General features: G+C 47.1%; 1 protein-coding gene across 3 annotated transcripts in view; it reads left to right on the top strand.

The window, feature by feature from the left end:
• KLHL13 (kelch like family member 13) overlaps positions 1-17,273 on the top strand; it is a 320,339-nt gene that overhangs the window by 169,087 nt on the left and 133,979 nt on the right. Inside the window, exon 1 of one of the 3 annotated variants that reach the window (XM_074208733.1) lies at positions 15,394-15,558. The exons of 1 other annotated variant lie outside the window; for it this stretch is intronic. Coding sequence is in view for 1 of the 2 variants with exons in the window: in XM_074208732.1 (XP_074064833.1) it covers positions 16,139-16,170 (32 nt within the window). In the remaining variant the exon portion in view is untranslated. Of the gene's footprint in view, positions 1-15,393; positions 15,559-16,087; positions 16,171-17,273 lie in introns of those variants that run through there. One more of the 3 variants, XM_074208732.1, reaches the window with a different exon arrangement.

The following is a 17,273-nucleotide window of genomic DNA, read 5'->3' on the forward strand; positions in this document are numbered from 1 at the left end:
CTGGTGTAGCACCCTCCTGGTATCATCTTCTAATTCAGATGCCAGCTCTCTGGGGTCTCTGTTTTACATATTATAGTTGTGGTTGCTGAGGCCAGTGAGCAGTCACTGTTACCTCACATTCCAGTGATTGCTAATGAGCTTTGGAGGGCTTACCAAGAAGTCACCAAGCCTGGTTAGGGAATGTGTGGGTGGTGAAAATTTGGAGAAGGTAGCTTTAAAAAAAAAAACTAAAAACAAAACTATGGAGACTGGGCAGGGAGGGAGAGAGGGAGGAAACTTTTCCAGCAGCTGTTCTACTCCTAACTCTTGCCTAATAACCATAGTCCTAATGATTTCCTTTGTCCCTGCTATTGGTGACATGTTTATGGAACTGGGAGCTGTAATTCCTCAGAAATTCCTTTGCTGCCTCTATTACTGTTCTTGCCTTGAACTCTTCCCCACACCCCCAGAAATGAAAGGGAACAATAGCATAGAAATCTGTCAACGTGAGGGAAGAGAAGATGAACTACTTTGAAAACAAAGATTCTATTTTCTCTGACACTCTCACCAAAACGAAAGAACCACCCTGTAATCACCCTTCCCACTTATGGAGCCCTTTTCATCTCAAGATCTCAGAGTACTTTAGAGCTATTACTTCATTAATCATCCTAATCTTCCTGTGAAGTGTTAAGTGTAAAGTATCATTAGCCCATTTTATAGATTAGGAAAGAGACAGGCCAGGTAAGTGCTCAAATTATATAGTGGAGGAGTTCCTTAAGAGAGCCCCCCTCCCCTTCTTTCTGTTCAGTGCTTACACTGTGCCTTTGAATCTAGAAAGCCCCAAAGGAAAAGATATTCTAGCAATTTTCTTAACAAATGGGAAGAAGATGATGATGACCATAAAGAATAAATGAGTAGCCATATAAGCTCTGAGGAACTTTCTGCTAACTCCCTGTCACAAACAGGAAGCTGTATCTCTGACATTGGGGAGTTAGAGGTGATATTCTACTATCATCAGCTTGAGCCCCAACTAGTGTGTTTGCCCTTCAAGATGATCAGCTGAGAATAATTTTAGGCAGCTAATTTTGTTATTTTTTACTAAGGAATTACAGTGGATACACAATAATACCCCAAAGTCAGAGACCCACTCCCACAAGTACATGCAGTACACCAAGAGTCCAGGGGTAAGTGCGTTTTTGCTTTAATAAACAAAAAGAAAGCACATGTGGCAAAGGGGTACCTGCCGTTGTTGAATTTCCTGGCCTTTTTAACTTCCCCAAAGCCATTTTGTGATGGAGCTCTTCTCCCCTTTGCATGAACTGGTTTATTCCTTCAACAATGTATTCCAAACTGGCCTACTCTATTGGAGGCCAGATGGCATAAATGAATCTCCTCAACCAATTCTAAATCACTCCTGGCCTTGGAGTAGTTCATTTCATCCAATGGTTTTCACATGTTCCAAATTAGGGACTTTTCTAATAATAACTATTTCTATCTTTCCTTTTGAAATGACTTCTATTTCCCCCAGTGTCCACATTTCACTGGAGACTTTTCATTCCAATTCTATGCATTGGTCCAATGAAGTAGGCTCTCATCTGAATAAGGTAGAGTGGTTGAATCAATTGATATCTACTCTTAAAAAAGATACTGGGGAGATCCTAGGATCACAGATTTAGAACTGGAGAAGAGACCTCATCCATTCCTTGGGCTTATTACCATAGGAATTAAATAGTGGAAAGTAAGGCCCAGAGAGGTTAAGTAATTTACCAAAGGTCACAAAGCAGAGGATTTGAACCTTGGTCCTTTGATTACAAATTCAGCTCTTTTTCCTATTGTGCCATCTGGCAAGTTATGTGAAAGGTTCAGTTTAGAGAACTACATTTAAAGTCTAGGTTGTCGCCAAAATCTTAGTGCAGTTTAAAAATTTGTCGAAAAGCAATTTTCATTTTCTTCCTCTTGTTTAAAAAAACAAACAAACAGGGGCGGCTAGGTGGCTAGGTGGTACAGTGGATAGCACACTGGCCATGGAGTCAGGAGGACCTGAGTTCAAATCCAGCCTCAGACTCTTAATAATTACCTAGCTATGTGTGGCCTTGGTCAAGCCACTTAACCCCATTGCCTTGCAAAAACCTAAAACAAACAAACCACTAAGAATTTTGGGACACTGGCATACTTTGAAAACTCATATTCCCTAATTTCTTTTGCATATATAAATTTTTATCTATTATGTAAGCTCCTAACCATTTTGTATGCCTTAACATTATTATAACCTGAGGCCCAAAGCCCTGAAAATGACTGCAACAGAGTGAGATCTTATGTCCCAGTCCTGGAGTTCTTTGCTTCAGAAACTTATTAGCTGTGGGACCCTGGACAAGTCCTTTAACTACTTTTAACCAACTCCTCCTCCATGAAATTAGAGGATTGGATTTGGTGCCTCTAAGCTCCATCTGAGCTCTACAGCAATGTTCATCTGTGTCTTACATCCACTCAGTCTCTAGATGCCTTCTTCTCACATGCTGCATTTGTGCCTTTGAGAAATTTCCACCTACCTCCTTGGATGGGAGTCATTCATTGTCATGCTTTGCCTCTCACACGCTTTGATTCATTTTCTGAACTTCTCTTCCTCTCCTACTTGTCTTTTTGGGCATCCTTCCTTACTTTCTCCTCTCTCTTTTCAGCTGTTCTCTATTTTTTATTCTATTCCATTAGAATATAAGCTCCTTGTATGCTTGGATGTGTAACCAACACCTAGCACACTGTCACTAAGAAACAATTAACAATTGCTCTGTCAATTTATCTATGGAATCATAAATATGGTACTGACGTAGCTCATGTGTAGGTTTCTACCAATGTGGGTAGACCTGGCTCCTTATTACCAAAGGACACAGCTATGCTTCAGTGTACTTCCTAGTCTCTGATCATTCCTCCAAAGCTTTAGCAACTTCCTTGCCACTGGATACCCACTCTTCCTTCTTCCTCACTGCCTCCACATGTTGGTTCTTTGGTCATGATCGAATCTCCTCTGCCGTTGTTCATGAATGGGCCCTGCTCAACCTCCTTGTAACATTCCTAGCCAAAGTTCTCCTCCCAGACCACCTGCCCACAACCTAGGAACATCTCCCAAATTGAATGTAAGCATCTTCAGAGTAGAGACTACCGTAGAACTTAGATTGAGTACAGGTAGTGTTTAATAAATGTTTCCTTTTTTTATTTATTCATCAAGCACGCAAGGTACATGAGTCCTGGACAAGCTAGCTTTTATGTGTTTCCAAAGAAAACAGAGACACCGAAAATGACTTACAGGAGCCTGTAAAGAGATAGAGAAATGCTTCTAACACTCAGTCCATAACCCTTTCTCAGAAGGGAATGAACCATTGCTATTCTGAGTTCCCTCCAAGACTCTTAATGTGACCTTGGGGTTTGGACTCATCCCCAAAGGTAAATACATTTTGGAACAGGTGACCAGACAACATCTTTCTGTTTGATCTTCAGCATCCTGGTCACTACCTGTCATGGCGAGGGCTAGAACAGTGTTTTCCTGACTCCTCTAATGAGACTTCAGTCCTTTACCTCTAAGGGTTCTGTGGGCTGTCCTCTTCATTTTCCAAAAGAGATGATATTCAAATCCTCAAGTTTAGGAATCCTAGATTCTGTGTTTTTGCTGCCTGTGGAAACTTCAAATGTCCCCTTCTCCCCGCTGGAATCCCGGGTATGGAAACATTTGTCTATGAGTTTCCATTTTAGGTCACATGGGTGGGCACATGTCGACTTCTACCATATGCTCCTATAGGCACTTTAGCAACACTTTGGTTGGTGTTCTATTTTTGAGTTGGGAAAGTAAATGCTCAGGATCTCTCCTCTGGGCCTGAATAGGCATGCATGCGCATATAGTTCCCATGTGTTCCTGCCCCAAGGCAGCCATTACCAGTTGGGGGAGGAAGAAACTGGGAACCAAAAGACATCTGACACTCCTCCACCACGCCCCCACTAGCAGATCTGCTCTGCTGAACTTTAGACTACCTTCAGAACAGGGAAAGTCCAGGAAAAAAAAAATTCATTTGAGGTCCTCTGGTAGGCCGCCACTATAGACTGTGGAGTCCTCCTGAGTCCTAACCAGCCAATCATCTTTCAGATAGCTTAGAAAGCAATCAAAAATGCTCTGGGTCTTCACAGTAAGGAATCACTTGGCATGTCCATGCTTCCCATGGGGAAGAATCTTCAATAAATAGTCATTCCTGGCAATCTCATCAAGCTGATTGGGGAACTCATGAGATTCCTCTGGGCATGTCAAGAGAGGGGGTTGAAAATGTAATATTTAAATTGACTAGATGGTATCTATTTGTTCATCACTGATCAGCTGCACAACATACGCTACCAATGATCTGCTTGAAGACTTTCAGGAAAGTGGGTGGGGGTCGGGTCAGGATGAAGGCTCTATCCATGGAAGCCATTTTCCCACTTGTGAGTAGCTTGTGGAAGTTGTGCCTCACATTTATGCTTTGATGTAAACATTAGCTATGATTATTTTTGCCTTTTGGTAACTGCTCAGGTCTGTTTAAGATCTTGTTCTTCCCTGAAACAAAGATCTTTTTGAATCCTAATATTCCTCTGGCACTGTTGTGCCTCATGGAACAGAATGCCCTCTATGAAAGTGAAAGTGAGACTCACCAAAATGGGTCCCAGAGAGACATGTTACAAAAAGGAATTATCCATAGGAGGGTAAAAATAGATAGAACCAAGGAAAATCATGAAATTTACTGACATGCAAGAAACCTGACAACTTTTTACATCATTGCAATTTCTTTCAATACGGGGTGGGGCCTCTCTTTGTTTCTGTCCCAAGTTCCCAAGATATGGGCACTGTTCTTTCTTCACCATTAATTTTTCATCATGAAATCACACTTTTGTCACACTAATATTGCATACATTTTTGATAAACAGTCCATTTATTCAAATCTAATCTTTGTTATGGCCCATATGTTTTCAATGATCTTCCTCTCTGGGAGATGTTTTCTAACCTTCCATTATACCCTGTAGGCTGGTGATGCAGTAATAGTGTTGGATTTGTAGTCAGAAAGGCCAGAATTAAAATCCTGTGTCACATACCCACTAGTTGGGCAAATCACTTAACCTCTGTCTCTCAGTTTCCTATCCTATAAAATGGGGGTATGTCTTTAACATATATATGAACTATTTGTGGTGTCTTTTTAGGTTTTTGCGAGGCAAATGGGGTTAAGTGGCTTGCCCAAGGCCACACAGCTAGGTAATCATTAAGTGTCTGAGACCGAATTTGAACCCAGGTACTCCTGACTACAAGGCCGGTGCTTTATCCACTATGCCACCTAGCTGCCCCTATATGAACTATTTGTGCCTGACCTGTGCTAGATTGGCCTGATCAGTAACAGTCAGACACATTGCAACTTGACTTCTAACTTTGAGAACAAAGAACAACGATCAACCATATACAGTTTAGATTTGTACCACCTCTCACTCTGTCTATCTATCTACATATATATACATATATATATATATATATATATATATATATACACATGCAAATCTGAACCTAAATGTTAGCTATTTTTGCATGTTTCATGGTGCAAGGAATTGCTGCAAAATTCTTTCATTTGGAAATTCTTTTGATTCTGGATTCATTCTGCTACATGGTGTAAACTGCGTAATAAGAGAGAGAGATTGGGCTGCCAGTTTATTGTACTGATACTCTTGTGATGTCAAGGGCAAGAAAGGAAGGGTCTTTGCCTGTTGGGTGGCCCCAGTGACAATGCATTGGAGGATATGGACAAGTGTTATATAGGATGGATAGGTGTGGCTGAGTCCCAGTCTATGACAGTGTAGAGAATGTGCATTTTGAGGAGCTCACAGACCACTGAATTATTGGAGGCACAGACTGCTTTCAGGAAATTTCTACTACCTAGGTTCCAAGGAATAAGAATTCTTGGGAAACTAGGTTCTGCCATGTAGAGATTGCTAAGCCTGGATTCAGGGAGTCCTGAGTTCAAATATGGTCTCTGACACTTACTAGCTGGGTGTCCTTGGGCAAATCTCTTTATTGCTGTTTGCCTCAGTTTTCTCAGCTGTAAAATGGAGATAAATTGGCACCTACCTCTCAGGGTTTGTTTATACAATGAGCTAATCTTATCACAGGCTTAGCTGTGTTTATTCCTTTCCCCTTTACCTGAGAACCACAAGTGAATTCAAATGAGAAGCAAAGGAGAGCTAAAATTAGTTCCACGGAAACTGAGCAGCCAGGAAGACAGCCAGGTGGCTGGGATAGCCTGAGATGCTTGGCCACATTCATCTTGGGGAGGAAGCAGCATATGAAGTTGAACAGTGAGGGACTGTTCCTCAGCTATTGGGGTTCAGTGGCCAGAGTCATCCCAGACTGGAGTTATGATCAGAAAATGGGATGTTCAGTCCTTGTCCGTAAGGAGTTCCCCCACTGTTTTGGAACACATCCAAGGAGAGGGATTGTCATCAATAATTTCATTGATTTCAGAAATGGTCCCTCCTTTCTCCTGACCTTGGATTTTATCAGTTAAGCTCAAAGATTTTTTGAATGTTATTTTATTTTTCAATTACATACAAGGATAGTTTTCAACATTCATCTTTTTGCAAACTTTTGAGTTCACATTTTTCTACCTGCCTCTCTTCCATTCCCACTCTTCATGCCAGCAAGTAATCTGATATTGGTTATACATGCACAATCTTGTTTATATTTCCATATTAGTCATGTTGTAAAAGAAGACTCAGAACGAAAGGGAAAAACCATGAGAAAAAGAAAAAAAAACATAAAACAACTTTTTAAGAGTGAAAAAGCTTTGCTCTGCATCCAGACTCCATTATTTTTTCTCTGAATGTGGATGCCATTTTCCATCATAAGTCTTTTAGAATTGTCCTGGATCATTGAACTGATAAAAGGAGCTGAGTCCATCAGAATTGATCATCTCACGTGTGTACAGTGTTCTTCTGTTTCTGCTCATTTCACTCAGCATCTGTTCATGTGTTTCCAGACTTTTTTGAAGTCCTCCTGCTCATGATTTTTTTACAGAACTGTAGCACTCCATCATGTTCATAGAACATAATTTGTTCATAGGCTAAAAGATTTTGACAGGAATGGAGGTAGGTCTTATCAAAGTCTAAAGGGGGTAGGTGGTATAGACATCTGATGGAAATTAGGAACTCTAAAACAAGGTACACCTATTCAACTGCAAATTAATTTAACTACCTGGATTCTTTAGATAGATAGGCAATGACCTGAAACAGATCTCTGGGCATTTTAATAGCCTGCCCACTCCAGGGGAGGCAACAGTAGCATGGCAGCCCAGAACAGTTGGGTGGTCGTGGAATGCCTAAGAAGCAAAACCTTCAGGAAGAACACAGTAATAGCCCCTTATCATGAGGGTGGTGTTCATATCTATGAGACATATTTTTGGAAGGGAACTGATAATCTAGACATTGCCCAGATTGGGGAAATCAGAATGGAGAAAGTTTCCTAGTGTATACCATCCAAGAACCAGCAGAAGTCACTGGAGATGTTTATCTTGAAGAAGAGAAGGCAGAAGAGCTATTTTGGTTCCATCTCTTCCATAGAAGAACTATTCAACTTGCTCCTTTTGCTCAGAGAAGGGCGGCTAAGTGGTGCAGGAATAGAGCCCTGGCCTTGGAGTCAGGAGGACAGGAGTTCGAATCCAGCCTCAGACACGTAATGGCTGTGTGACCTTGGGCAAGTCACTTAACCTTGACTGCCTCATGTCCAGGACCAACTCCAGGTGTCCCAATTCATCTCTGGCCCCTGGACCCACATAACTCTGGAGGAGAAGGTGAGGCTGGTGACTTAGCACAGCCCTCCCCCACTCAAATCCAATTCATGTGTTCATCATAGCATCACCTTCCTGATGTCAGAAAAATGAAGGGCCATAAAAAAAACAAAAAAATTGCTTAGAGAAGGAGGAGGAACTAGGGGAGGGATTTCCAAAGAAGCAAATTCAGGAAGAAATGCTTCCTCCCTCCTAATGAGGACTTGGGAAATGGAGGTGGATTCCTAAGCATGAGAACCAATCCCCAAGAGGAAGAGCTAGCCATCAAGAGGAATGGGCAGCCTTGAGCTCCTTATTGGAAGGGATGTAGGGGATGGAGAGGGATTCCTTAGTCAGACTTAGGTCTGACTGTGTGGTTGGGGAGAATCTTTCCAAATTAGAGATTTTTGTGATTCTGCAAAATAATCAAAATGGGTTTTTTGGTAGCTTCCAGCTGTGTTCAAGAAATAATGAATGAATGAGTGAATGAATGAATGACCATTTAGTAAGTACCTACTATGGGGCAGATACTGTGCCTAAGGGCTGCAAATATAAATATAGAAAGAAGACAGGCCTTAGCCTGGTGCCTCACTACCAACTGTCCCTTCTTACATCACAATAAAGCTGATACTTCTTTGGGGCTTAAGATGACCAAAGTTCAAGATTGTAGCTGGGGTTGTACCATTTTAGAGATGAGGAAACAGAGGTTCTGAAAGGTTGGCTATTGTCCCTGGTCATCAGTCAGTCAAGAAGTGTGGTTCTTCCACGTGCTATGTCACCTGGCTAGGGCTCTAGGGAATACAAAGAAAAAGTCACATCGGACCTTCTCCTCTGAGAGTTTCTATTCCAAGGGGATGACAAGGTATAGGAATGAATACATACAGTGGAAAAGAGCCTGCCAGGGCCTGTCCATCATAGCTAGGGGAACCAGGAAAAGGGGACATCTGAGTTGAGACTTCAAAGGAACTGTTGATTCAGAGTCAGAGTTTGGGAGGGAAGACATTCCAGGCACAGGTAACCTCCAGTGCATAGGTATGGAGGCTAGAGAGTCTGGACCAGTGTGACTGGCTATGAGAATCTATGGAGGGGAGACCAACAAGGTTGGAAAGGTCAGAAGGGGGTCTCTGGATTTGATCCTGGAGGAGATCAGGAGCCAGCACAGTTATGGAGAATGAGGTGACCCAGTTAGGCCATAGTTTAGGGAAGATTCGCTTTGGGGGGCTTGAGAGTGGGAACTGCAGCCCAGATCTCGGAAAGCCTTTATCTACTAGGCTTGCCATAAGACCACAATGCACTGGGCTTCTACCATTGATATTCTGGAGAGATTTACCAGAGTGATGTTAATAGTGGCATATTGGGCAACATGCTAGTCAAAACACTCATTTGCTCACTATTACTACTATTACACATTTACTAAGTGTTTACCATGTTTGGTATTAGTCAGTTTCAACTCCTCCCTATTACCTCTGCCCCCATTCCTTTTCTACCTTGCTTTGGGGTCATAGGACTTTAAAGGACATCCAGTCCTACCCCCTCATTTTCCAGAGGACAAACCTGAAGTTCAGAGAGCCAAAGTGGACTTGTCTAGGGTCACACACATAGAAAGTTGCATAGATTACAGAAATCCTAAGACCCCACCCAGATTTACCAACCCCCAAATCCACAACTGAAGATCTCTACAAACAATAGATGAAGAAATACCCAAGTACACTGAACAATAAATAACTCAAAATACAATAACCTGCTTTGCAACTATTATTATAAATTAGTAAGTAAGAGCATTATAGGATCTTTTCTACTGTATATAAAATTAGATTTGGTGGTAAAAATGAAAGTGTTCTCAGGGATAGCCTCAAAGGGCAAAGAACATATAGAAATCCATATCTACCATTAATAGGACTTCTATTACTAATAAGAAAGCATAACAACACAAAAGAAGGATGTGTAAAGAGCACAGATGGTGACAAGAACTCCTGATGTAGAGGACTTGGATTCAAAGGGTGGCTCTGTGGTGAATTATATAGATGAAGACTTCTCTTTCCGAGTTCAAATCCAGCCTCAGATACTTACTAGTTGCATGACCCTGCGCAAGTCACTTCGCCCTCCTTGCCTCAGTTTCCTCATCTGTCAAATGAGCTGGGGATGGAAAGGGCAAACCATTCCAGTATCTTTGCCAAGAAAACCTCAGATTGGAGTCACAGAGAGTCAGACATGACTGAACAACAACAATCTTTCCAAAAGACAAAGTCATTAAGGGGAAAGGAGAAGAGATTTACATAGTACCCACTACATTCCAGGCTAGGTTAGACAACAACGATCCATTAGTTGAGAATTAGGGCATAGAAGTATAGAGGGTTGGCCTTGCTGTCAAAATAATAATAGCTAGCAATTACATAGCACTTTGTGGTTTAGAATATTATTCCCATTTGATCCTCACAACAATTCTGGGATGTAGGTGCTCTTATTACACCCATTTTACAGAAGAGAAAACTGAGACTGGGGGATGTTAGGTGACTTGTCTAAGAGTCACAGAGACAGGAACTGTCTGAGACTTGGATTCAAACTCAGGTTTTTCTGATTCCATTCCATTATAAAAACTAGGGGGCTATATTTGACTCTGGGGTGTTTGCTGGCTTCTCATACAGGTTATGGATGAGGTGCTTATCTGTATCAGTGTCACGAATTTCCATACTGGGAGTTCCTTACATGAATGATATCAGAGGTCTGAACTGCCTGTCCTTCCAAAGCAAATTCCAAACTAAAATCCAGTAATTTGCCTTTTCATATCTGCTACTATCTGGGTTTGTTCCTCAATTTTCTTTTTCTTATCTTATTATCGTTACATTTATTTATTATGATGATCTTTGCTAGATTTCATTGTGATTTTTTCACTTCCATTGATTGCTTCATGTCTCCTCTTCTGCCTGAACCAGGCAATGAGATTGTGAGTTGCCCAGGATCACTGTATTAGTAAATGAGGCTGGATTAGTTAGTAAATGAGACCTGAACTCAGGTCTTCCTCATTCCAGGGCTGATCCTCTATCTAGCCGCTCTGCTGTCTTTTGTAAAAGCAGCTTTAGTGGTCTCCTTTAACATGTTTCTTACCCAATTAAATCTTTCCATTGGCACCTTTTTGGTTTCTGGAGGAATGTTATCCCAAAGGCCATTTGCCTTGCAGAACGTTTTTTAAAAATTGATTTTCAGGGTTTCTTTGCTTTGTCACTTTGTTTTTTAGAAAGGGAATCCAAGGGAGGTTAAATGCTTTCTATGGTGGAGGTGGTGGGCAGCCAGAAAGGGAGAAAGGGAGGAGAGTTTTCCAGAAGTGGCAAGTGGAGGGTACTGGTGGGACTCTTGGTAAGGGAAACTCACCCAGGTGAACCATCTTAACTCTGGGTTGTCCCTAGGGAAGTTCCATCTTCTGTTCTTTGCTGAGAAGGTGGGGTACTGATTCCCTGGGAGCTTCAGGGCTTTTTATGACCTAGCTGCAGGCTGATTTTTCTGGGCAAACTGTCACTGAGTAGGATGTAATTATCATAGTATGGCATCATATTTAGGGTAACCTCAGTTTTGTGATCCTTCTAACTCTCTTGGGAAGTAACACATTTTCCCCCAGAGGACTCCCTAACTTTCTAAGGGCTCTCAGCCCATTTCACTTAGTTTTTAGTTCAGCCATCAAGCATTGGGTCTAATATAAATCAAACTTGAGAATCCCTGGTGTATGAGAGAGGAAAAAGATAGGGTTGATCAAGAAATTGAGGAGTTCCCCACAGGACTAGAAGAGCAGATGAAACAACTCTACCTCCAAAGAGAGAGAAAAGCAGAGGAGGGAATATTGGGGCAACAAGGACAGTTATGGGACAGGAAGAAGCAGGTCCAAAAAAGGAGATGAAAGGAATAATCAGAAGGAGTGGGAACCAGGAAATTGTGATCTTTTGGACAAAGAAAAGGAACATTTTGAGGGGAGAATAAAAAAGCATTGGATTTTTTTACATTCAAAGGACTGGATTTATAACTAGAAAAGCATGCTGGTCATGGTTTTTCAAGAATGAAGACTGAGAGCTCACTGAATCCTTAAAAAGTTGGTGGTACCTTTCAATAAAGAGGGGAGAGCAGAAGCCAGCTTGGGGTATGTGTGTTGGGGGGCAGCCTTAGATCACAGATTTAGAAGCAGAAGTGACCTTGGGGGTCTCTAGTCCCTCCCCTCATTTGCAGAGTAGGGAGCAGAAGCTTGGGAAGACTGAAGTGGTTTGCTCAAGTGGTGTCAGTCAAGTGGTATCAGAGGCAAGTTTGGAAACCAGAACCTTTCCACTCTTGAAGCATTTCAAGGGGTCAGGGCACATCTGGTACAGCTAACAGGCAGGAGGGCACTAATGGCATGATCCCCAAGCTCCAGTCTTAGAAAAGGCCATCCTATCTCTGATTCTTCCAGCGTCACTGGAATGTCTTTTGTCTTTGGGGGGGGGAGTCCCCAAGTCTCCCCTCACAGTCAGTCTTTAACCATATATATTTGTCCATTCTGGCTGCTTGCCTGGCTTGTCTTGTGCAGTCTCAGTGATCTCCTTCTCTAGATTTTCTACCATTGTAGAAGTGGAGTTCCAGCCTCCCCATGGGTGCTGAATAAATATTAGTTCACTTAATAATGGCCCAGATGACTGCATCCCTCCTCCCTCTCTCAATTTGTTTTTTCATTATTGTAATAGTCCCAATCTTTGGTTTCCCAGGGAGCAGAGACACTGAAATGTGGATTGCTTACACCCCAAGAATTTGCTAGCTAGGTCTCTATGGAGTGAGGTAGAGAACTGGGACTGCTCAGCCTCTTTGGGGCCCCTGCTGATATTTATGTTACTAAGATCTTATGAGTTTTTTTTTTTTTTTTTGCAATATTCACCCACCCCCATTCAGGTATTTTACTTTGCTTCTGAATTCTCACTGTCCTGCTTGTGTTCCAGGCTGAAATACACAGAGACCTAGGGAATGATTTAAGTAGTTTCCAAAGTAGAAGGGTGCAGGAGTTAGGGGGGAGTGAACTTGGGCATTGGGACGATTGGTCTGTGATACATAGGAACTGGCAACTTGGGGTATTTGCTCGACCCCCCCCCCCCCTATGCAATATCCTTATGCAATTCTCCAACATTGAAAATGAAGAGCAGAACTAGGTCAGTTGTCATTGGGGGAACTCCCTCCATGGAGGATGCCCCTGATCTGGAGCAAAACACAAGTAACCCCCACCAAACTTGTAAGGAGTGAGAGCGGGGTGGGATAGATTTAGAGGCAGAAGGGATCTTGGAGGTCTCTAGTCTTTCCTTCCCCTCACTTGGCAGAGAAGCGAGAAAAGGCTTGTGATTGTGTACCAGAGGCAAGATTGGAAGGCAGGCCCCGGTTTTAGATGCAGTCAGACAATGCCATTCCCTTCTTCAAAACTAGGGCCAAGCAGTTCTATTGGTGAAGCTACTTTGGTGAACTCTCCGGTACAGGCTGAAACCAGGACTACTGCTTCCTTACCTGATCTTGTTCCGAATAGCTGGCATAGCTTAAAATTCGAGGCTCCAAGCTCAGATAGGTCAAGGCCAGTCCCCTCTCTCCCTTGCCCATCGGGTCCCAAACCTCCTTGGTATATATCTTGGAGGAGTCTCCCCTTTGATGCATAGTAGCTGTATCTATTTATTCCAGCTTCTCCACATCCTATTTTGTTCACCTTTTAGCGAAAGCCCCCCCACCTTGTTCTCCTACTTCTTATTCCCCCTGTTCAGCTGGGGAAACAGAGACCTGAGAGGTTAAGTGACTTGCTAGGACTCATGCAGGCATAGTCATGGTAGGGTTTGAATCTAGATCTTTCTGATTGATCACAGTACTGTCAGCTTTCACCACTGGGCCTCTCTTCAACAGAATGAAATATAGTTAGTGTTTCCCTAAGGTTTCAGTGAACTTTTGTGTACACTTTGGATAACTGAACTTTGGGGCTCATGAGGAGTGCCTTGGATGGTCAAATGGCTCCTGGAAGCAAAGCTTGAGTGAAGTGGGGTAGAAGGAGTGCAGAACTACAGGGTCTCTCCTTAAAGAAGGGAGATCCTAAGCTAGGAGTTGAGGGCAGCAGCCTAGTGAAGAAATGAGGGGGGCAGTTGTGCAGATACTGAGCAAGTGACAAGACTCTGACTTGTCTGGGCAAGGGAATATAAAGTGATTTGGGGGCCTAGCAAGGGGGAGGGGGAGGTGTGTGTGTGTGTGTGTGTGTGTGTGTGTGTGTGTGTGTGTGTGAGAGAGAGAGAGAGAGAGAGAGAGAGAGAGAGAGAGAGAAAGGAGAGAGAGAAAGGAGAGAGAGAAAGGAGAGAGAGAGATAGGAGGGAGGGAGAGAGAGAGAATGACAGACAGAGACAGAGACAGAGAGAGATAGAGAGATAAAGAGAGACAGACAGGGACAGACAAAGAGAGAGTAGGGAGAGAGACAGAGAGAGATAGGAGGGAATGAGGGAGAAAGAGAGAGAGAGAGAGAGAGAGAGAGAGAGAGAGAGAGAGAGAGACGGACAGAGACAGAGAGAGAGAGACGGACAGAGAGAGAGAGAGAGAGAGAGAGATGGACAGAGACAGAGAGAGACAGAGAGAGAGATAGAAGGGAGGGAGAGAGAGAGAGACAGAGAGACAGAGACAGAAAGACAGAAAGAGACACACAGAGAGAGAGAAAGAGTGAGAGAGAGAAAGAGAGAGAGTGAGAGCCAGAGAGAGAGACCGAGACCGAGACCGAAACAGAGACAGGGAGAGAGAATGGGGGGTGGCATCCAGTCCGGCGGCCCGGAGCAGCAAGGGGTGGGCAGTGGAGTTGTGCAGGACCGTCCGGCGGGCCCCTCCGAGGAGGGAGTGAGTGGTGAGAGCTGGGTGGAGCAGGAGCCGGGGTGCAGGGTGGGGCCTGTTCAGGTGGGGGGCCGGTACGCGGGGCTGATTGGAGCTGGGCCCGGGTCCGGGGCGGGGCCGGCCTGCCGCCGAGCTGGAGAGGTGAAGGCGGGCCCAAAGAAGGGCGATCCCCGAGCCCTTGGGCAAAGAACCCTTTTCCTGGCGCGGAAGGGAAACAATCCTGGGAAGCGAGCAGAGTGGGGAAGAAGCGCCCCCCCCCACCGCCCCGCCCTCCCCGCCGGCCGCAGGCTTCCCCAAAGGAGAAGCAACCCGAGCCAGGCTGCACCTTAAAGGCGGCGCTTCGGGTTTTCTAGGGGGGAGCCCCGACAGGAGAGGTCGAGGCAGGCAGCGGGGGAGGGGGAGAAGGCCGGCCCGCGCCTGGGACCAGGGGCACCCGGCGTGCCCCCCCCCCCCCCCCGGGGAGGGCCCTCCCTAGTGTCGGTCACCAGCTTCCCCCAGCCTCCCCCTGCCCGCCCCGGGTCCGGTCCCCGGGCGGGACGGCCCGCTGCCCCTCCCAGCCCCCGCCCTCCCGCGCAAGCGCCGCCCGGGCCACCCCCGCCGCCATGTTGCCCGCTCCTCCCTCTCCCTGCTCCCCCCGCCCCCCGGGCCGGCTGTCCGGCCCCCCTCCCCCGGAGGTCAGGCGGAGGCGCGGCGGCAGCAGGCGGCGGCGGCGGCGGCGGCTCCGGGGCCAGGGGGGCCGAGGTGCGGGACTCGGGCGCGCGCTCCGGCGGGGGCCGCGGGGGCCGGCCAGGGCAGGACAGCACCCCGGAAAGCGCGGCGGCCGCCTCCCGCCCCCCACGGCCCCGGTCGGCTCCCTGACGGCCCCGGAGCCGGGCCCGGAGGAGGGGCGGCCCGACGGCCGCACCCCCACCACCCGGTGAGTGAGCCTCGGCGGAGCAAGGGGGGCTGCCCCCCCAGGGGCTGGAGGGGGGGTCCCCGTCAGCTACCGGACTGCAGGAGGTTCGAGACGTGCCGGGCTAGAGTGGGGGGGCCGAGAGCTGCCGGGCTGCAGGGGGGACCCCGAGAGCTGCCGGGCTGCAGGGGGGCTCCGAGAGCTGCCGGGCTGCAGGGGGGGCCCGTGAGCTGCCGGGTTGGAGGGGTGCCCTAGCGCCCGCCCTTCCCCAGCGCCCAGCTGGGCAGCACGGGTCCTGCTGGACAGCTGCACGGCCCGCCCCCCCCCCCCCGCCCCTTCCCCGCCTCTCTCTCTCCAGCCCCCTCCCTCGGTGCCCCCTCCCCTCCGCCCCCCCCCCCCATCTCCCTCCAGCCCTTCCAATCTGGAGCCGCGGCGTCTGGCGCCCCCTCCTCCCGGCCCCCTTCGGAGGTGGGGGCCCCTCTCCTGGCCCTGGTCCTCAGTGTGCTCGGGAGCCCGGGGCGCGTCGCTGCTGGGGCTGCCTGCGGACCGGCCTCCACCCCTGGGTGCTCGGCGCTCTCTGCGCTCCGGCCCCGCGGGCCGCCTCATGGACAGGTTCCTCGGCAGATACCATCTCAGGTAGTCGCCGTCTTCGCGCTCGGGAAGTGGGGTCCCCGGCGCGTCCCCGAAAACGTGCGGGAAGCCGGTTTGTTGGGAAGGGGTACCGACCCCCGTAAACGCCGGGGCCGGGCCAGGCACCTGTTTGGGCCGGCGGACGAGGTGCGGACCTCGGTGGTGGTGGTGGGGCTTTCTGCAGCTCTTCGCTGCCCTTGGTCAGGCTGTGAGGCTCTCTGGTTTGGGGGGGGGGGCTTCTTAACTTCAGGCGGAACCGCTGCTTCCCCCTGCCGTATTTCTGAGTGCTTAGGGATCGCTCTCACCGGCGAACCTCCAGCCTTTGCTCCCCTCCTTCTGGGCTGCCGTATCCCCAGCGTTCCAACCCCTTCCCGGCTCCCCCACTCCCCGGGCCCTCCCCACTCTGCCCGTGCATTTCTAGTCTCCCACCTAACTCCCTGTCTCTCCCCCCAACTTTACAAACTGCCTTCCAAAGGCCCACTCCCTACTTTAAGTACAGCTTAATTTCCACGTTCCAAAGCCCCTCCACTTTTCGGAGCGCTGATCCCTTGCGTTCCACGCTGCCACCCCCCACTTTTGCGACCTCTTGTCCCCGATGTTTCCAACCCCCGCCCCCTGGCCCGCGCGCTGAGTGGGGGAGCAGCTGGGGCCCGGGGAGGCCAGGTGCAAGTCCGGTTTGCGGTTCAAAACGGCAACATTCTATCTCCTGCTCCAAGTTCACTGTAGGACAAGGAGAGCATCTCCGGAACATGTTCTCCAAGGCTTAGTCCCCCTCCTCCCCCCGCCGCCCCGCCGCCTCCACTTCCACTAATTGGCGGCTCAGTGAACTTGCTCAAAAGGCTCTGGCCCTGGGAGCTGGAGGTCCTTGTCTTGGAGGTGGAGTCCAGTTTAGCCCAACTCCCTGTGTGGGGAGAGGAATTCTCTAATACTTAAACACTAGCCTTGGTTTCCCAAGGATGTTCCATCTGCCATTTTTATGGAGACACTTCGGAAGAGGCGTGTGAGAATAGGCACAGTAGAAAATCGTTGGTGATGGCTTCCCCAGGGGGTCGTGGTGCAAAAGGAAGGCTTTTCTTGGAGTATGCAAGATGCAATGCAGTACAGAGAGG

Source organism: Macrotis lagotis, chromosome X (assembly GCF_037893015.1).
Source record: "Macrotis lagotis isolate mMagLag1 chromosome X, bilby.v1.9.chrom.fasta, whole genome shotgun sequence".
NCBI lineage: Eukaryota > Metazoa > Chordata > Mammalia > Peramelemorphia > Peramelidae > Macrotis > Macrotis lagotis.